Source organism: Triturus cristatus, chromosome 3_2 (assembly GCF_964204655.1).
Source record: "Triturus cristatus chromosome 3_2, aTriCri1.1, whole genome shotgun sequence".
NCBI lineage: Eukaryota > Metazoa > Chordata > Amphibia > Caudata > Salamandridae > Triturus > Triturus cristatus.
In genome coordinates, this window is record NC_140584.1 from 1,183,792,067 (window position 1) to 1,183,814,157 (window position 22,091).

A 22,091-nucleotide genomic window follows, 5' to 3' on the forward strand; every position below is an offset into this window, starting at 1 on the left:
ATCGTGGCGGCGGCCATGAAAGCTCACTCGGCCTCATTGTCATCTTCTGTCCCCCCTGAGAAAGACAGCAAGCTGATGGACTCTTACGGCAGAAAGATGTGCAGCACCTCTGCCTCGCACATGAAGGTGGCTAGCGCTTCAGCCCTGCTAGGGCGATATGACCGTTCTTTGTGGGATTCCCTTACAAGGTTCGCTGAAAAATTGACGAGAGAGGACCGGCAGGATTTCACAGAAATTCTCCAGGAAGGCGGGCTGATAGCCAACCAAATCATCGGCGCGGCTGCCGATGCCTATCACACATGGGTGGGGATTATTCATAGATTATGACTATTGATGAGTATCCCCTGGATGAGAAACTCACATTACAGATACAGACCGGTATTTTCCCATTAAAAAGACACTAGGAAAAGCAACAGAGTTACCCCATATTACAGGTACATACAGGTACCTGCCTATGTAGAGCGCGTGGCTGAATCTCACATTCGTTACAGGCTCGGTGTGGGTAACTTTCTTGCGGTTATTGTATTAGGAGGAGGGCCCCTCACACACACCAGGTGGCACGCCTATTCATAGAGGTCACCCATCAACAGCGCCCATGTTGCTAGGGCATCTCACCCTGATTTCTAGTCTGTGAGCATTGTGTGTATGTAGTTGTCCTATGCAGTTCTCTTTTAAATTAAAACTATCAAGTGGGAAGCTTAGAATCTTTAATTTGATCTCGCTCCACTCACACAAGATTAAAATCTAAGATTAGATGAGGTGAGTAGTTTGTTAGAAAACCTTCCTCATCATGAAATGCTGGACATGTTTCCGTCCCAATACACTAGCCATTGGGTCTGGTGACTTTCTTCAGGATCCAAAGAAAACCTAGCACCTGACTACCCCTGGCTACCCATTGAATGGGAGTACGGTCAAGTGGTAATAATGAATGGTAAAAGTCAACCTGTACACCAGAGATCTACAGGCTTATTCGGTCATGGTATCAAGTCCTGTAGAGATTAAACAATAAAGCAGACAACAGGATTTAGGGTGCCAGCCAACATAAAACACTTGCAAGTAGGGATATTGTTTCTCCTAGTGTTAATGAACAAGTTACTTACCTTCGGTAACGCCTTTTCTGGTGGATACAGTATCTGCCTGTGGATTCCTCACCTTGTGAATATCCCCTGCGCCAGCATTCCACGGAACTTTTTTCCCCCAGCTCTCTACGCCGACGTGGACGTCATAATGCTTCGGCTCCGCTCGCGACTCCGTATGACGTCACCGGAGCCATAAGAGAGCCACGTCGGCGTGATGACGTCAGTTCCACCCATTTTTTCCGTGCCTCCGAGGCGAACAGGTGGACCGACAACAGATTCAAAGTATACACAGTATACAACATTTGAACAAATATACATAGTACATATATAAAAAAGGAAAGCTAAGGAACAAAAGCATTTCCTAAAAGTGTACCAGATAAAACAACATGTCAAACAAGGCATCCTTTAAGGTATACAAAGGTGGACAACGGGGAGGCGGGTGGGCCAGTGAGGAATCCGCAGGCAGATACTGTATCCACCAGAAAAGGCGTTACCGAAGGTAAGTAACTTGTTCTTCTGATGGATACATCTGCCAGTGGATTCCTCACCTTGTGAATAGATTCCCACAGCAGTCCCACTCCCGGAGGAGGGTGTCCACCTTCCTATACCAAAAAGACTTGCAAGACAGAGCGCACGAAGTGGCCCTCCCTCCTCATCTCAGAGTCTAAGCAATAATGCTTTGCGAAGGTATGGAGGGAGGCCCAAGTTGCGGCTTTACAAATGTCTGCCACAGGAACACCCCTGGCCAAAGCAGAGGTAGAAGACTTAGCTCTAGTTGAATGAACTCTAATACCCTCAGGAGGAACCTTACCAGCAAAGGCGTAGCAGATCTTGATGGTTAAGATGATCCATTTGGACAGAGTGCGCTTGTGCACAACTTTTGCTTTAGAATGTCCAACATAGCCCACGAAGAGCTGATCGTCTAAACGAAAGTCTTTCGTTCTGTCCAAGTAAAAGCTCACAACTCTTTTTGGGTCCAGACGATGAAGTCTTTCCTCCTCCTAGGAGGGATGAGGAGGTGGATAAAACACAGAGCGAGTAACAGACTGCCCCAGATGAAAGGGAGTAACTACCTTAGGTAGGAAAGCAGCCCTGGTCCCGAGTACCATCCTTTCAGCATGCAAGGATAAAAACGGGGGTTTTGAACTAAGAGCTTGAAACTCACCCTCCTTGCCGAGGTTATGGCTACAAGAAAGACCGTCTTAAAAGACAACAGCCTCAAAGGGCAACTATGAAGGGGCTCAAAAGGGGACCCCATCAAGAAAGTTAAGACAAGATTAAGGTCCCACTGTGGCATTACAAAAGGAGTAGGTGGGAACCTATTAGTAAGGCCTTTGATAAATCTTAAAACAATAGGAGATTTAAATAAAGATGGCTGATCTGGAAGACACAGAAAAGCCGATAAGGCCAATAGATAGCCCTTAACCGTGGCCACAGCACAGCCCTGCTGAGCCAAGGAAAGAGCAAACTGAAGCACATTGGAAAGATGGGCCTTTAAAGGGTCAATGTATCTCTCCCCACACCACTTTACAAACTTAGACCACCTGTAGGAGTAAATGGACTTGGTGGAGTGTCGCCTGGCCGATAAAATAACATCCACCACATCAGGTGGGAGAGAGAAGGAATTCAGGTTGCCCCGTTCAACCTCCAGGCATGAAGGTGTAAGCTCTGGAGGTGGGGGTGTAGAACCTGCCCCTCCGACTGCGAGAGGAGGTCTGCCCTCAGAGGGAGACGGAGCGGAGGGCACGAGGAGAGGTGGAGAAGATCTGTGTACCACACCCTTCTTGGCCAATCCGGGGCGACCAAAATAACTTGGGCCCGGTCTTGGCGAATCTTCCTCAGAACCCGAGGAATCAAAGGTATGGGAGGAAACGCGTAAAGGAGTTGTGAGCCCCAACTCAACTGAAACGCGTCCCTCAACACCCCCTGCATCGGAAACTGGAGACTGCAGAATGACGGGCAATGCGCATTCTCGTGAGTGGCAAACAGGTCCACCCGAGGTGTCCCCCACGTCCGAAAGACGTGACGAACCACCTCCGGATGGAGCCTCCACTCGTGGTCGGCGGAGAACTGCCGACTGAGACTGTCCGCACGAACGTTTAGCACCCCGGCCAGATGAATTGCCATCAAGCAAATCCGATGATCCTGAACCCATGACCAAAGTCGTAACGCCTCCCTGCGGAGACGAAACGACCCCACTCCTCCCTGCTTGTTGACATACCACATCGCAGTAGTGTTGTCCGTCGGACCTGAACCGACTGACCGCGAAGGGAAGGGAGGAAGGCCTTGAGCGCCAAACGAATCGCCCGCAATTCCAGAAGGTTGATGTGAAGCAACCTTTCCTCTGGAGACCAAAGACCTTTGATTTCCAGATTCCCCAGATGCGCACCCCACCCCAAAGTGGATGCATCCGTTATCACTGTGGACACCGATGGAGGTAGATGAAAGGGCTTTCCTTGAGACAGATTACCCTCCGCGCTCCACCAAGATAGATCCGCTGCAGCTTCTCTGGAGATCCTGATCGACTCCCTGAGATCTCCTTTGTGCTGATACCACTGCCTGCGGAGGCACCACTGGAGCGCCCTCATGTGCCAGCGTGCATGGTTGACCAACAGAATGCAAGAGGCGAGCAGACGAAGGACCTTCAGAACTGGAACAACCGTTCCATTTTGGAATAAAGGGATCATCTCCTGAATGTCGAGAATTCTTTGAGGAGGAGGAAATGCTCGACACACAGTAGTGTCCAATACCGCCCCTATGAACAGGTTGCGTTGAGAAGGCACCAGGTGAGATTTGGGCACATTGATTGAAAAACTCAAGTCGAATAACAGCTGAGATGTTACCTGCAGATGATTCTGCACCACCTACGGGTAGCCAGTCGTCCAGGTATGGAAAAACTGGAATCCACGACCTCCTGAGATGAGCAGCCACCACTGCCATCACCTTAGTGAAGACTCGAGGTGCGGTAGTAAGACCAAACGGGAGAACCGCAAACTGGTAGTGTTGCGACCCAACCGTAAAACGGAGATACTTCCTGTGCGACTTCAGGATTGGGATGTGGAAATACGCATCCTGCAAGTCGATCAACACCATCCAGTCTCCTTGCTGCAACGCTTGAAGAACCTGCGCAAGGGTCAGCATCTTTTGCTGTTGCTGCTGCTGAGGTTGCCGGAAGGAACGAAATGAGGATCTCCCAATGCCTCTAAATCTCTTAAGACCAAATCCCTTAGCAGGAGTCTGTAGCCCCAAAGATTTCGCCGTCACCTGCTATCTTTAAATCTTTGCAAGGCAGAATCTGCCTTCTCGCCAAAAAGTTTTTCTCCATCAAAAGGCAAGTCTACCAAAGTGGCATGAACATCAGTAGAGAAGCCAGAAGAACGAAGCCACGCTTGCCTCCTAGTGGCTATCGAAGACCCCATTATCCTTGCCACAGAATCAGCCGTATCCGGTCCCGACTGAATCACCTGACTTGCAGCAGCCTGAGTGTCAGTGACCACCTTCATAAAAGAAGCTTTCTCTCCTTCTGGCAACTTAGGGGCAAATAATTTCATAGAGTCCATCAGTGCATGAACATAGCGCCCTAGTAAACAAGTGGCATTAGTAGATTTAAGCGCCATGCTCCCTGAAGAAAAGACCTTTCTGGCAGCTTGATCAGTCTTTTTAGAATCCCTATCCGCAGGAGTCTGAGGGAAGGCGCCTGAAGAATGCTTCGAACATGAAGCTTGCACCACAAGGCTTTTTGGAGAAGGGTGGGAAGAAAGAAAGCTTGGATCCCCCGGAGCCACCCTATACCTTCTTGCCACCTGTCTGGAGACTGCAGGCGAAGAGAGTGGCTTACGCCAAACATCCATCACAGGCTCCAAGATAGCCTCATTAAAAGGCAACAAGGGTTCGACATTCGAAGTTGGTGAAAGCAGGACTTCAGTCAGGAGGTTTGGCTTATATTCTGCAGAGGGTAACTGCAAGTCCAGCAACTCTGCGGCCTTCTTGATAACTGAATGATAGGGGCCAATTCTTGTGGTGGCGAAGACCTGGTCGAAGAATGCTCCCACTCTGGAGTGGTATCAAGACCACTAGCATCCTGAATGCCTTCTCTGGGCCTCTCTCCTTGAACGGATCCGAGGAACCGGCGTCGGCGGCGCCGTACGCGGAGTCGGTGGAACCGAACGTGGAGTCGGCGGCGCCGGAGTCGGCGGTGCCGGAGTCGGCGGCGCCGGGCGCGGAGCCGAAGGGGTCGGCAACGGCGTCGAGGAAGGCTCCGAAGAAGGCCGCTCCCGCCGAAATCGAGATGGATCACCAGACGGTGCCGGAAACTGCCACGAAGGAGCCATTGGCAAAAAGGGCATAAACGGGGCCTGAGCATAATGCTGCGGCACTCCCAAGGTGTATGCCATAGGACCCACGGGACCAGATGGTGCGCCGGACGGGAAGGCAGCCCGATGAAAAATCCCATACATCGCATTAAGTAAATGCGTTGAATCCGCACCCGGCGCCGGGAACTGCGGATAAGGGATTGATTCTGAATACGGTCGAGGAGTACCCGGAACCGGAGCCGAAGTGTCCTCACCAGGCGCCGCAGGATCAGCTGGTCCTGGAGAAAGCTCTTTCTCTAGTTCCTGCTCAGCGTCAGAAGCAGAAGACTCCACTGTTGCCGGTGACTGCGCCGGAGACTGCGCCTGGGACCGCGCCGGAAACGCTTCGGCGAAGGCGACCTCTCTGGAGACCTCCTAGAAGATGGAGAAGGATATACAACACCCTTACTTCGACGTCGAGGCGACGGCGATCTCGAAGTCTTACTCCTTGAAGACCGGCGCCAAGAGCTATGCTTCCTCTTCTTGTGTTTCTTCGACTTCGAAGAGTGCGAAGTCGACGACTCCGGCCTCGATTTCTGCTTCTTCCTACCTCTTCTTTCCTTCTTTGCTTTGGCCATGACGAGTTTCGGCTCTCTCTCCTTCAGGGCCTTGGGGTTCATTCTTCTGCAGCTGGAACACTCCTCCACATCGTGGTCAGAAGAAAGACACCACAAACAATCCTCATGGGGGTCAGTCATCGACATGTGGCCCCCACATTCCCTACAAGGTTTGAAATCAGACTTCCTCGTCGAAGACATGGTAAATCCAGAAACAATAACCACTACAAGACTACAAAGTAGCAGGAGAGTGCTGGAAAACCGCTCTGCGTCGACGGCGTGGAAAAAAGGGATCTGACGTCATCACGCCGATGTGGCTCTCTTATGGCTCCGGTGACGTCATACGGAGTCGCGAGCGGAGACGAAGCATTATGACGTCCACGTCGGCGTAGAGAGCTGGGGGAAAAAAGTTCCGTGGAATGCTGGCGCAGGGGATATTCACAAGGTGAGGAATCCACTGGCAGATGTATCCATCAGAAACTAAGCTACATAAAGTAGCCAACCAACTTACACCCCACCATGTAGTGAAAATGTATTTTACTCTATCTGGTAACCACCCACTGCTCTGCCTGTCCCAAGCCGCCCATGGCAGACTCCCCTTTCCAAGATAAACCCCAGTCCTTGAGGATGCATTCCTACTTCCTCTTCAGCCCTCCCTTCATCTGCACTAAGGGCTGTAAAATCTGCATTACGTACAGTGATCTGTTGATTATTCAATTTGTGACTAAAACTTAACAAGACAACATGGAAGCACCAGAGAGACCCTAAATTACAGACAGTGGGAAGAGCCCAAAGCACCTCACCTCCACTCTTATCTCACTCACTCACTCTCATACTCTCTCTCACATTCTCTCTCACACTCTCGGATCATATGTACCATTCACAGACTGAGAACATGAGATGGTGGCCGTACCATCTCGGAAGGAAACGATGCGCTCGTGTATGTCAGCAGCCTGAGCGGCCTCCTCTACCTCTTCATCGGAGGCAGTCACGCGCCCATAGCGTATGTTGTTGCGGATGGTGTCATTGAAGAGCACGGTGTCCTGTGGCACCACCCCGATATGCGAGCGCAGGGATGCTTGTTTCACCTAGAAGAGAGAAAGTATGGTCAGAGATCTGTTGATCATCGGTCATGGGCATGCTATTGGTGGCTGCAGAAATTCAGGCAGAGAGGGACAGTTTGAGGGGAGCTCACTTCTACCCTGGATAGGATCTTGTTGCAGAGACCCTTACTTTCCAAAGCCCTGGTCGCCAGAATTACTGCAATATGAGAGTAGATGTAGCAGATTTAGGTATGTTGGGTCATTTCATCACAGGTACAGAGTTGGACATTGTGAAGGTGCAGCCAATTGTTTATTTCTGTATATAAAGATTAGAAAAAATAACTATATCTTGGCCTTTACAAAAAATGACTGGCATGGATTTATGGAACAAAGTGAATGGTTCAAGTGGGGATCACAGCCCCTTGCAATGACTCAAAACTGCTAGTCATTCCTGGTCACTTGTTTATGGACATCCTTCCGACAGGATATTCCATGCCTGGAGTGAAGGAAAAGAGTAGGCACAACAGTAACGAACCTTGACCAGGATACATTTGCTTCAAGGCCTATGGATGCCGTCAGGTGAAACTGAATCCCCCTTAGTCCCCTCTATTTATATTTTAGGAGGTGATGTAAAGAGAGCTTTCCTCCAAGAGCTGGCTGCACAGGTACGATGAGTCATCAGGAGAACATCTCACAATAACACTCGGAAAGGGAACGGAAGGCTCACCCCAAGGGTAGGACCTACATTAAGACGCAGGTTTCCAAGCAGACACTGATAAGGAAGCATGTTGTAGAAGAAGAACCCTGATACTGACATTAAGATTGGGGATAGAGGGGGAGAAAGCTCATTTGATGTCTATAAATGATCTCAGGTTCAGCAAGGACTCTCTTGAAAACCACCCTTGCACTGTGAAGTGCCCTCCCCAGTTCAGTCTGAGAACATGAGCCCCTCTCTTTGTTGTGAGAAATCATAAGATTCTTCGGTAAGTTTCCTTGGTCGTTCCTGGCTCTGTAGAGCGCACAGATGCCTTTGTGTAGGTTTCTTTAGCGTTGCACAAATTATTTAACTGATTGAGGTTTCAAACTAGGATTTTGTTTGAACCTGAAAGCACCAGGCCCTGTGGGAGCAGGTGGAGAGGTCGAGTTACTGTACAGGATGCAGTTTCAGATTGCACACAGGTGGGAAGAGTACAGGGAGGGGTAAAGAGTTAAAGCAGAAAAAGAATTTTCTTGCCCACAAGTTTAATTGGACCTTAGACTGCTGAGCCAACCAGCCTCGTTCCTCACAGCAGATTAACGTTCAGGGGCACCATAGGCAACCTATGTTAGTGACTGTTTCTTTGAGTCTCCCTAGAAGAGAAAAGCCCACTGTCTCTGCAGGTGGTAGCCCCAGAGGTGTTCAAAGGAGGCACTTCAGTCAAAATCAGAGTAGAAATGGTTAAACTTGCCGTGTGGGTCCATAGTGGTCAAGGGATGTGGAATCGCTCTCAGTCCCTCTGCAAGAAGACCCTCCAGTCTCCTCGATTGCAGACTTTTAGGATACCTGCCTCCTGGCAGCTGGGTGTCCTGGCGCTACACAAGCAGCGTGTGCCACTCTGGCCAGGAAGGCACACTGCAAAGAGTCATGTATGCCACTGGGCTTCCCACGCAGTTCCTGCCTCTCGTGCAGCTGGCAGGTGGGAGACCTCCCAAATCAGAATTTAAGGAGGTCTCTTTCTGCTAAAGAAAGCACTGCAACCAACATGAAACTGGTTGAAACTACAGCAAACTGAGGACTGAAAACACTCCTCTCCCCCCCCCCCCCAACTGCCCCCTCGCCACACTTACACCCCAGAAGCATCCGTTACCCAAATTCTCTAGAAACAAAAAACCAGTAAAAACAAGTAATTTAAAATAGAGCTACCCCACCAAGAGCAATATATGAGTTGGGTATAGTATTGCTGGCTTGGCAGATGGTAGAGGGTATGCTAGGTAGCAGTAGCCGGAATCCCTGGAAGCTCTGAACATCACACGTAGGTCAGGTGAACTCGCGAAGGGTGTACAATCAAGGGGTCACTGCACACGTTGTCCCGTCTGATCTGACACAACTAGCCGATGGTGATCGACATTGGGGGCTGGACCTTTAACCCCACTCTTTTTTCTTGATGGCTGCCTTCTGTTTCTGAGGAGTGAGGTGAAACGTGTGCCGAGCTGTATCGCTTACGGGATTGTCATCACTGTAGTGTCTTGTGAGTTAGGGATGATGGGACCCTTTTGGTCCCTGATGGACTCCATAGAACAGTGAGTTACGTGCGTGGGTGATCGAATTCATGATGTAGAATGTTCAGTTAATAGTTACACGCTGAGGAATAAAGACCAGTAATACCAAGCTCCGTGTGTGGCGTGATCACTTGCATGTACCCGGGCTGGGGAGGACGCTACAATCACCTCTTCGGCATGCTCTTGTTTCCTGCTGAGACCCTGTGGTCCCGTCCGGGTGATCCCAGAGGGGTGGGGGAGGAGGGGCTTGGGCAGATGTTGCATCTGAGAGTTTTCTGTGCATTTTTTCAGGCTGCTTCAGGTGAGTGTAAGAAAAATGATCTGGAGTCGAGGAGCATATTGAGTTTTGCCGGGAACAGCAGCATATACTGAGGTTTTAAGAATCTCAACTTTTGCTTGACAGCATCAAAGGATTACCTTTGCTGTTGAGCTTGCCAGGTGTAGCCTGGGAACATGATGTGCGTCGATTGATACTGCAGTGTCTTAGCAGCTCATGAGCCTCTGATGAGCACGTCTCGGTCCATATAATTCAGCAACTTAGCGATCATGGGGTGATAGGCGAAAAAGGAGGGAGGCGGCCTCTGTGCCAAGGACATGTGCTCCTTGTGCAGTAAAACATGGCGATAGCTGCCCCATGGGCATCCAGGAGGCAATCCACGATTCTAAGAACAGTTCTGGCTTTGAGCTAGCTGCACCCTCAGAGAAACCTATAAGGCAGAGGTTGCGCCTCCTCGCCCCGTTACCGGCATCCTCTGCACAATAGCTCAGTGAAGGCTTTGCAATACACCTACCACAAGGACATATGGACCCAGCACCAGCCTCCACTGAATCTCCCTTCAAAATGACCATTCAGGTGAATAGAGAGCCATCTCGATATCCAGAAATACAGACATCACTAATGTTTAGCCTTTTCTGATGGACATGAGGGAAAAAGGTTCTGAGGTTATGCAAGGTCGCCTTGCGGGATCAAACCCAAATTGGCTCGGTAGGACCATCTTGCCCATTAGTGGTGTCAGTCGGTTCACGACTTCCCAAGCCAGAATCTTCTGGTCAGGGTTTAATTAGGAGAGATGGTGGTAATTCTGACAGTCCTTATCATCTTTGCTTAGCCTCATGAGCGCTGTCACCACTGCTTCATTCTTGGTTGGTGGCAAACTACTGACCTGCACTCACTCAATATGTAAGTCTAGTGAACAGGGCACCAATTCCTTCTTGAATGCTTTATAAAATGTGTCAGTCAGCCCATCAGAGCCAGATGCCTTTCCCTCTATGGCCATCTTAATTTGTACAACACTGAGCGGTTCCAGCAGGGGGTCTCAGAGTTCACCATCAACCCAAGCCACCTCCATCCAGGTATCCAACACGTTGTGCGGGGCCTGTATTAGCCCTTGTAGGTCAGTATAAAAGTCCGCACACACTTGCACTAAGGCTGCTTCTATATACTAGTCCTGCCCCTGTCGACTGTAGCGCCACACTGGAACTCTTAAGTCAGACCCTCCAGGATTACGCGATTTTCAAAAAAATCGCGAAATCTGCAGTTTTGTTAAAATGCCGCGATTTTTACAAAACTGCCCGCGAAATTTAGACGGTTGGACAGTTCTTGGAAGGAGGCCCCTTTTAGGCGTCTGTGCTGACAGGACGGCTGTCTGCAATGTCAATATGTGTTGCATATTTGTTAGGCCTTTGTAGGGATCAGCAGATAAACGTAACAACAATGTCTGTCTAATGTTTCAGGAGCTGGGGAGAGGTCTCTTTTTAGCAGATCTCACCCGACCTGCTGGAATGTCGGCCCCACGTGTGTATTCCTGCACATCGCCCTCGTGGGGAACATGGGGCGGCTTCACTCCTAGAAGTAACCCCCGCCCCCTCCCACCCATGGTGAATCTCTGGTAGATGCCAGAAAAGCGAGATTTCGGACAGCCTGAGCGAAGGAGGTGTGGGGAAGGGGGGCTGATGTGACCAGCGGCAACTGCAGGCATTTAAATGAAGAACAAACTGCGAGGGATGGAAAGATGTGCAGCGTGGAGAGGGGGGAGCTGCGAATGAGACATGAGGATGAGGATTGGAAGAGATGGAGAGGGAGAAAGAGTGAGGGCGCGCAAACGGGGGAGGGCTGGATGATGTAGAGACGAGGGGAAGAGAGATTGGAGGAGGGGCAAAGGTGAAGAGACAAGAAGGGGAGAGAAGTGTGAGATGTGAAGGAAGAGTGAAGGAGCTAGAAAGGGGAAAGTTGGAAAGAAATGGAAGGTGTGAGTTGGAGAGGGTGGGAAGGAAGATAGCGATGGCAAAGGAGAGATGGGATTGAAGAATTAGGTGTGCGAAAGGAGGCCAAGGCTAAAGAGGGGAGGGAAGGGAGAGGCCTTGAGGGGGGCAGAACGAGATTGAGATGGGAAAAAGAGGAGCAGAAGAGATGGGGGAAGAAGGGAGAAAGAGTACAAGATGTAGAGAGCGGTGGGACAGGAGAATAGAGATGCGAGGAGAATGAGTAAAAGGTTCCCTGAGCGGAAATAGAGGGGGGCGATGAGAGCTTGAGTGCTGAAGTGGGCGAGGGAGGCATAGAGGTGGGAAGAGAAGAGGAGGAGAGGTGGGGAGATGGAATATAAACAAGAGACAAAGATAGAAGAGATGGGAAAACAAAGGAGAAGTGCAGGAAGTGAATGCACGAGAGAGGCAGGAAGGACAAACTGAAAGCAGGAGGGAAAGGCATGGAAGGAAGAGCCGTGCACTGAAAAGAACCGAGGCAGAAAATTGGAGTGAGCGAGAGAGAAAAAAACAACAAAGAAGAGAACAGAGCGAGTAAGGAGGAAAGAGAATTTGAAAGAGAATGATAAGAAGCACTGGAGTGGGAATTATAGGGATTAGAAGTGATGGAAGCAAGAACAAAACTGAAAACGAGAAAAGAGGAAGGGGAGGAAGGAAATAAAGAGAAGAGAAAGGGAAGGGGCAATGAAAACAGAGTAAAGGAAGTGGAGCGACAAGGATTGAGAAAAATAACAGAAAAGCAAGAAAACGAAGAGAGAGAAGGAATGAGTCAACGATTGAAATGGAAATAACTGAATTATTTTAGGTCTGTGTTGACAGTACAGCTGTCAGCGATGTCAGTATGTGTGCCTTATTGGATAGGCCTTTGCAGGCATAAGGTTGTCAATACCCATGCTCACAAAATTCCAAGGAAATGGAAGATGGGCAGTGGTCATTGAACCTTGCTGCTGCATGACGAAAGGTTTCCTGTCTGTGCAGAATGCACTGTTCAACGTAACCGACAAGAAAACAACTACAATTATCAGGCTACATGAACTATCATTTTTTTTGGCGATGGCAACCAGTGCTGGAAAGTAGGGGGAACCCACCTGATCACACTTCCGCCAGCTATTTTCCCAGAGAAAAATGCAGAATTTGTCCTTGGCTCTGATAATTCAGCAGCGCCTGCAAGTTGTTTGTATTCGGCTGGGTGCAGCAACGTGCAGGCAGTAGGAGGTCTTTCTTATTTCAACATTCAGCTGGGAGCAAAAGTTATCTTACCGCTATTAAAATCCCCTCGAAATTGCAGGGCACACAATGGTCTCTACAACAGGTATCTTAACTCTGTAAGATATTTTAAAATGCAGCCTCTATGTAACCAATTGAGTAACCTAGAACAGATTTACTGTCTCATTTGTCTTCTGTTACCAATATCTTTGCAGCAAATTCAAAAAAAATAATATTATGTTGCTATCAATGTTGCAGGGCATCAGTGGCACCCGCAATTGGCAAAAGAGGGTGCCTGAGGAAGAGGTGTCCTGCCTCTCGGATCCGTAGGCAGTGGTGCCCCAATAGGGGTGCATACATGGCACTAGAACATCCCAGGGATAAATACAGCTCCCTCCCACGAGGTTAGGACTGGTGCTGTGCTTCCGTAGAGCTGCAGACACTTTAGACATGCCTATTTCAAAGTGTAATACTCTGCTAAATCAGCTTCAATTGATTTCAGGCTGAAAATGAATGATTATGAGTAAAATAAAGTGCCGCAATAATGCCGCTAAATTTCCATATTTGTGCCGCTAAATTTCCATATTTGTGCCGCTAAATTTGCTAATCCATGCTGCAATATCCTGGGGGGGTCTGTTAAGTGCTTCTGCTGAAATATCCAAGATAAAGTTCTGCTACATCTTGCACCTCCCTACTTTTACGGGCTCAAGCACTTCTACTGGTATATTTCACCTCCCAATCAGCTGCCTCTTGGAAGAGGCGCAAGGAGCTATTAATTTCCCCGAATGTCGAAATGTTTCACCCAATTTCCCATTGTCTTTCGAGAGAGGTCGAGGCGCTCTCCAGCTGTGTAGCTGGGTGCAAATAGATAAGCGTTCCTGCCTATTTTGCCACCAAAATCGCTCCAATTTACATTTGAAATGTTCCCCACACTTTAGAGAATTGTGAGGTGGAACCAATATTGATGTCAAAGAACTCAATAGTCACACGCATCTCAGCTCTAAAAACGACACCTCTGAGAGTCTCCGACGGAAAGCACCAGATCCAGCTCTGCATGGAGGTACGTGGTGCATCTGCAGCGCTGTACAGGGTCAAGAGCAAGCACAGAGTCAACGATTGATAGGAAATATAGCTGGTTATTGGGGTGTTAATGAATTGTGATGCAGTGCCTTTCAAAGAGGGGTGTCTTCAACTCTTTGCTTAATTGAATTCTACAGGTAAGAACGGGTCTTATGGCTAGGGGGAGGTTTTCCCAGATCCTGGCTGCACAGACGGAAAAGGCCCGTTTTCTTTTTTTACACTCGTTTAGTCTCCAGTCTGATGGTGGCCTGGCTTCGGTGTGCTGCGAGTCACCAGAGATGGTTTTGGCTCTGCCGGGCACAGTCAGGGAACTCAATCTCCAGCATCGCCGGCGAATGGTCAGAGAGCGTTCTCTGTAAATACTGGTGATCAAGAACCAAAGGATCTATGGGTTTTAGTTTGGCTGATGGATACTGCATCACGAACACGGCGGGGGTCCCATTCGCAACATTACAAGTGCATAATGGCCTGTGGCACTGTATTACAAGTGCATTATAGCCTGTGGCACTGTATTACAAGTGCGTTATAGCCTGTGGCACTGTAGTACAAATGCGTTGGAGCCTGTGGCACTTTATTACAAGTGCATTAGAGCCAGTGTCACTGTAGTACAAGTGCGTGAGAGCCTGTGGCACTGTATTACAAGTGCATTAGAGCCTCTGGCACTGTATTACAAATGCATTAGAGCCTGTGGCACTTTATTACAAGTGCATTAGAGCCAGTGGCACTGTAGTACAAGTGCATGAGAGACTGCGGCACTGTATTACAAGTGCATGAGAGCCTGCGGCACTGTATTACAAGTGCATTAGAGCCTGTGGCACTTGTAGTGCAGCAGACGGAATACCTGCCATGTTTTGAGAAAGTAATCCATCCATCCAACTCTAAATAACGCACTATAGCTCTTACCAAGAGCTAAACACTGCTGGAGCGGGAAAAAGGAATATAGGGAGAATGATTTTTCATTCCGCTCCCTCCACACATCTACTAGATCAGTCATGGCCATAATCTGCCGCTTGTAAATGATGCTCCCGTAGAGCTTGCCCTCAACGCACTCGTCCAGTCCCTTGTAGGGTCACATGCGAGGTTGAAATCACTCCATTATCATATTGCTAGCATTATGTTTCCTACACAGGGACAGTCGATTTAAAAACAAACTCCGGCAAGTCAAAACTGGGAATCATTTGTGAGCCCATAACCACCAGCAGTCTACCCTGTGCCCCAGAGTGGATAAGATTCAGCTTCAAGTTAACCGTGTGATGCATAAATAATGCTGTTTTAATCAGCTGTCCGTTGCGAAATATCAATATTGGCCCCATTTATCTGCAGAGGTAGGGGTTGTGCTTGGGTCAAGGTTTGTCTCTTGGGAAAAGGGTACATCTACCCTGTGCCTCTCCAGGTATGCCAGAACCAACCCCTGCTTCTTAGGGTTGGTCAACCGCCTGATTTACCATGTCATTAATTTAATGGTTGGGCCCATGAAATACCAAGACTAGCCATGGAGCTACACGTGACAACAAACTGCAGTGAAATCAGTAAAAGAAGTATTTACAGGTCCATGTGTGCTTTTATATTTTATGCCCAGGGCCACTAGAATCATGCAGCAGGGGAGCATCAAATTATGCGGCTGTGTTGACTAAATTATGCGGCAAGAAAAAGCTAATTATGCAGCACATTTATTTATATTACTGGATTGTTTGTGGTTTTTATACATGGTAATACTATCTGGATAAAGATTTCACTTCATTAGTACGTTTTTAACAATGAAAATACAAAAATAAGCAACTGAAAGCTGACCAGTTAACCTCTGTGAAGGGCCTTCCACAACGCACGCACACATGTTGCCACGTTTTTAGTAACTTTTTATCAGTTTGAGCTAGAAACAATTTTTTGTTATAATCTGCAGATTATGTAGTAGACAATAGATTATGTGGCAAATGCGTCAAATCCATAATTATGCAAAAAAAGCGGCAGCAGCAGAATCATACGATTTCAGTAGCCGTGAATATGCCTGCATTCGGTTAAATAAACTATAACTAACCGCCTCCAACCTTCCACTTTGAATCAAACAGAAGTGCAGGGCCACCCACAATCACCAATGTATGCAGTTAAATATCCGAGAGGGGCTTACACCAAGATGGTCGTCACGGTTGCGCGGGTTGAAACAGATATATGGGTTCGGGTATAGAGCGACACAGTTATGTGGCCATCTTGGTTGGCAGCAGGACACACACCCTCCCTTGCACACGTTTTGATGGGAGTGAATTTTAATCGCCAGTCGGGGCCTGTCTGGTAAATAAATAGTGATGCAGGCAAAAGAATGTTCAATCTTTCTACCCTTCCCTTGCCTGATACTACTTCCAAACCAGTGTTAATCCTCTGGTTCTTGTGCAGCCATCAACAATTCATTACTCTGAAGTTTCCGAAAGGTAACACAGTATTTTATAAAACTATAAAATAAATAACTGAACTAACACCAAGGCAGGGCACATACTGAAATTTAGGTACGAAGGGCCTAATTTAGATCTTGGCGGAGGGGAATACTCTGTGACAAACGTGATGGAGATCCTATCCACCATATTACGATCCTATTATATCCTATGGAGATCGTAATACAGCGTACAGAATATCCGCCACGCTTGTGCCAAAGTATTCCATCCGCCGAGATCTAAATAAGGCCCAACATTCCAAGGTTATGGTCGGTGAGATGAAGAGCTCCCGTGCACTCGCTGTGTTGAGACTTTGTAAAAGCTTCTATGGTTTGCACGGTTTCAAGGTACTCGACGGAGACGCGAGTCTAAGTATCATTCTGCACCATTCGTGCTCCGGTCTCGAAAGGTTGTGTCATTTCGCAGTGTAACCCAGTCATGTATTTACACATAAGAGACTGCAAATATATTCTTACCTCAGAGATATCCTGCCCATCGACCCGGATGCTGCCCCCGCTGACATTATAGAAGCGGAAAAGGAGTCGCACAATCGTACTCTTCCCTGAGCCGGAAGGACCCACCTGGATGAAGGTCAAGAGAGAGGGTTGAGAATCAGAAACAGAAGGGAAAGAGTGCAAGAGAACAGAGAGAACCTACTGCCTGCTGTATCTTGAGGACTGAAGCTTGTTCTGATCTGTTCTATTCAGAGAGAGTGGGGGAGTTGTATGTAGTACCTCCTGTGGAGCTGGTGATGGGATTGAATCTAAACACACCCTTATGCGGCAGTGAAACCCACTGGACACTCAGGATATGGCTGAGGTCAAGGATGCCACTGGCAAGGACACATGGTGAGGACAGAGGACGCGCAAAGATTAAATTACCCCCACTGTGAAATGTGATGCGATTGTTTAGTATGTGTAGCCTGGTATATGGTTTGATGGTACTGAGAAACGTGTTTAAAAGGAACCGTGTTCATCCAATGGAGGCCATTTTATATGTAGCATCAACATAGCATCCTAAGGACAACCTCGTCCATTTCATGATGTAGGAGGTTGAAATGTCTATGAACGAAAGAACCCGACTGATTCTTCCATCAGCAAATAATGTGTTGACAATTGTATTGTTCTATAACTGTCAGCTGTCGGTTGAATATTCCTGTGTGGGAGTTGTTGTTTTAAGCTGTATATACACTGACCCCCTTTTTAAATCCGACATGACAGCTCGCTAGACCATTTGTGATAAAAAAGAGCTTTTGAGAAAACTAGAGAGGGGCTGTGGCTCTGTCCAGATGTTGGTTCATCTGAGTGCAGCTTCTGATTTGGCAACAGCTGTGCGCTGCGACAGAAAGAGTGCTCACCCTCCACCAGCTACAAGTATTTGTTTATCCAGAGGCTTCAACCGAATACTTTAGCATGGAAAGCTATTGTGTTTGTGTGGGTCTGACATATTTATGTTAAAAGCATATGTTAACATCAATCCATATAAGGATGGATTATTATTACTCTGTATTAAAGCCTACAGATAGGTATTTTCTTACATGAAATCTTAACATATCACTGTGCTAGGCAAGAGTTTTGTTTTTGTTACCTCGTGTGACAAACCGTGGAGAAAGATTTCTCCTCTGTGAGTATCCTTGTTAAGCCCTCTAGAGAGAGACAGTATTTGGATTAGCCAACTGTCATTGTGTATACTTTTATAAGTTATTGACTTTGTGCCTAATAATTGCCTTGTGAGAAAGCTTACACTTAAAACAGTGGGGCTAAGTTGCTTATGGTGACAAGCTATAGGCCAGATTGGTGCACTGAGAAAGAGTGATGTCTGATGCCTGAGGTCTGATCTGCTTGTAATACATGGGGTTCTGCAATCCCTGTATAAACGCCCATCTCTTGTTTCTTTATAATCAGCAACTTGTGATGCACCTAGACGCTGATTATAAAGAAAAGACGTCAATACCCAACTCTAATAATCGAGTTCTGATGTCCCAACGCCTGCTGCCAGAGCAAGCAGCCGAGGTGAAAGGCAGATCAGGTCACAGAGCAGAATTAAAGAACAAAACGAAACATTGCTCTTCTTTCATCTGGTCTGTTTTATCTAGCTAACAGTGATAAGCAGAAAGAACATGTTTATTTTTTGCACTCCTTAGAAAAGTAGAGAAAACTTAAAATCTTTCTGCATGTTTCTACACATTCCAATCTACTGCAGCTTTTAACTTTAAAAAAAACACACAAAAAACCTGACTTGTATATAAATTGATTCTATATGTTTTTGCAACGAATATCTAACATGTTTTTGAGATGTTCAAGTTTGTGCTAGAGGTTCTATTTTTGTTCTTCACGTTTGTAAATATGCTTCTGTTTCATATGAAAGAGCTATGCACGAAGGATACAAGTGGTTTGTGGAAAGATGATGCTGTGACCATGAATTATATGGGATAAAACAGCCTCTGCTGTACATGATAAAGATATTGCAAGTCACCTCGGAGCTCCATAACCTTATAAAGGACTTCAGTCTCATTCCTCTATATGGTTATGGAACTCCTCTGTGACTTGCAATATCCTTATAATGTACAGCAGGGGGAACTTTATCCGTTATACTATGAAAAAGTTTGACAAAGACAGTAGGCCTTTAACATTGGGTTGTTATCACATTGCCATAGGCTTTAAATAGATATTTTATTATATGTGATACCACAGATCACCATAGTGGGCAAGGGCTTTGGTGTTGGCCACACACTCCGATACACCCTGGGGTTTTCACTGTGATGCTTCTGGTTAGGCACTACTGAAATGGTTTGTACGCTGTTTTGAAAACTGTATTTCTCTACATATTTGTAATTTTATAACTCTATGTAGGATGGATGATGGTTTACATGCACTTGAAAAGATCTGTGTTAGTTATGGTATCAAGCCAAAGGTAAAGGTTAAAGGCCTTATTAGTTCAGGGGAAAAGTTATATAAATTTCCACAGTTGGATCGATTATTATGAAACATTATGACAAAGCCAGGAGGCCTGACTTACTTATTGTGACAAGCATGTGTTAATGGCAATATGTTTTTGAAGATGGGTTATAATTACTGTTGGACCTGGCCCTTTTTGAAGGGTCATCCCTAAACTTTTTGCCTTCCTCCTGTATTTTTTCTGACCTGGTGTTGGCTGATTTATGACTCTGGGCACCTTACCACTGCTGACCAGTGCTAAGGTGCATATGCTCTCCCTATGGTAAAATGTATACATTGATTGGTGTCCATGATTGGTTTATTTGGTTTACTGTCAGCCCCTAGTAAAGTGCACCAGGAGTACCAGGGCTTGTAAATACAAATGCTGCTGGTGGGCTTGCAGCACTGGTTGTGCCACCCACAGAAGCGGCCTAGTAAAATGTGTCTAGGATCTGCCACTGCAGAACCTGCGCGCCGTCTGGTACTGTCGCGCTGACTGCGCAAGTGTACCCACTTGCCAGTCCCTAAACCTTCCCTTAACTACATATTAGTCACCCCTCTGGTAGGCCCAAGGGCAGGGTGCATTATAGGCATAAGGTAGGACATGCCCTGATGTGTGTGGCATGTCTTAATAGTGAATTACAGCCATTTTCGTTTTTCACTATTGAAGGCTACCTGCTCTCCATAGGCCAGAATGGGCTACTGGAATTACTACACCCTGTAATCCCAGTGGACTCATAGAGCATGGTAGAAAGTTATGTTTAGTATGCCTGAACTCAGAATAATAAAATACTTCTTTTAGTAAAGTTTATTTTAATATCCTGCGTTTGTAAATACTACTTTTAGAAGGTTAGTATTTACTGATCTGGCCATTCAGTCCGCCTCTGCGCTGTGTGTGTGTGTGTTCTGCCTAGCAACAGTAAGGAGCAGGGTTGGGGAAACCCCAGAGACAGGTTGGCTGCCAGGTGGTGGGTAGAGAGATTACACCAGGATGGGTGGGAGGAGTACACCCTGACTCTTGAATAGACCTGTGCTCTGCCAGCACAAAGCCGGCGCCGCCCCCTGTGGAGCGGCTGATGTCTCTGCCCTGCTGCTGAAAGGAAAGCGCAGAGTCATCCACAACAAAGTGCTCCAAAAACTGGACTGAGCCAGGCCCAGGCCCCCTGGCGCTAAAGAACAAAAGAATTGGTGTATAAAAGTAGGAGCCTGGCTCCTAAGAAATCAGATCCTGTTTGCGCCAAGAAGAAACTCTGCCTGAAGGAGAAGGACCTGGAGAAGCTGAAGGAGGAATACTGTCTCTCTGCCTGAGAGACTGGCCTGCAGTGGGTTCCTGTCTGCTGGAAGGAGAAAGAAAGCCTGAAGAAAAAGACTTTAACTCAACTTGTGCCTTTGCAAACACTCTCCAAGGGCTTGCGTGTGAACTTGCCCCCTGATCTGCGCCCCAGGAACAGTGGGCGCTACTCTCCCAGAAGAAGAGGAGCTGCTGGAGGTGGCCTTGAACGCTGGCCCCCGAGTACCTGTGTGTCCCCCTCTATCTGAGCACCGCGACTGCCGCCCACCGGGGCTGCTGTGAGCACCGTAAAGGCCTGACTGGCCCGAGCCCAGCAAGCAACTGCCCCCCGAGCCGTAGCTCGCAAAGTGAAGAAGAAACTGACCAGGCTCCAAGCGCCGAGCCTCTGCGACCCCTGGGTGTGGAGGCCACTGCGAGGACCTGCGACGCACTGATCATCTCCCGATTACAGCCGACAGGCGCGACGCGCTGAAGAATTGCCTCCGAAGCTGCCCCTCCTGCTTCTACCCCTCCGTGGTGACCTGTGACCTGCCCGAGCGCCCCACGAAGCTTCGCCGTCCCCTGGACACTTGGGACTTCAGCGCGACGTGGGACGCCCTTGGACTGGACCGCGAGGCCGCCACGAACTTCCCCCATGAAGACTGAAAGAGATTGGTGAGTTCGCGCGCGAAGGTAAGGCCCGTACGTGCACTGGTACGGACCGTACTTACATCTGAAGTGTCTGGTGTTTGGAGCCGTACTCGCCTTTGGAATCATCAAGACTGGTGCGCCTAGTACGGCCCGTACTTGCCTTTGTACGGACCGTACTTACATGTGAAGTGTTTTGCAACGTACTGCCTTGCCCCGTAGTTCGAGCCGTACTGTGGGTACGTCCATCTGAAATAATTGTGCGTAAATACGGCCCGTACTTGCCTTTGTACGGACCGTACTGACCCCTGAAGTATCCTGTTTTGAACCTTAGCAACCTTGGTTCGACTCGTACCAGCCTTGGTCTGAACCATACTGGCCTCGGGAGCAGCATAGTTCGAACCGTACCTGCTTTGAGCCGAACTACATTGAAAAGCATTACCGGTGCTCACTCGAGAAGAGTGAGACTCGGCAAGCGTACTCGTGCTCACGCGAGAAGCGTGAGAAACGGCAAGGTCCTGTTAAAACCTTGCCCAGAGCACCCCAAAGGCGCTACGAAGGGCCCCGAAGACCTAAAGAACTTATTTTAAAGAGAACTGTGCCATTTTAAAACCTGTGGACTGCCCTTAAGTATTTTAAAGTAACTGGATTGAGATTCGCTAAGAGAACTGTATTTATTCAACCTGCCTAAAAGAAAACCCTTTTATATAAAGACTTCTACTTTTGATAAATACAGCCTTGTGTCTTTTGTGTGGTGGGGTGGTGATTATTGTGTGGGACAACTTGAACGCTTAACCATAAGCCCTCCGAAAATTTAGCCTGACTGCTCGCGCCACGTTACCTAGAGGGTGAGCAGGGGTTATTTTTAAAGAGGTGATCCTTTGCCCTGACTTAGAGGAAAGGGTCCCTGCTTGTCGCAAGTGCATACCTGCGCCAACCAGAGACCCCGGATTCTAACATTGGTGGCAGCGGTGCG

At 47.9% G+C, this 22,091-nt stretch overlaps 1 protein-coding gene across 1 annotated transcript in view; it reads right to left on the bottom strand.

The window, feature by feature from the left end:
- The window catches only part of ABCB6 (ATP binding cassette subfamily B member 6 (LAN blood group)), a 227,452-nt gene that overhangs the window by 23,596 nt on the left and 181,765 nt on the right, over positions 1 to 22,091 (bottom strand). Inside the window, exons 15-16 of the mRNA XM_085650098.1 lie at positions 16,738 to 16,842; positions 6,902 to 7,076 (exon numbers count right to left, since the gene is read on the bottom strand). Coding sequence (XP_085506224.1) covers positions 6,902 to 7,076; positions 16,738 to 16,842 — 280 coding nt within the window. The remainder of the gene's footprint in view (positions 1 to 6,901; positions 7,077 to 16,737; positions 16,843 to 22,091) is intronic.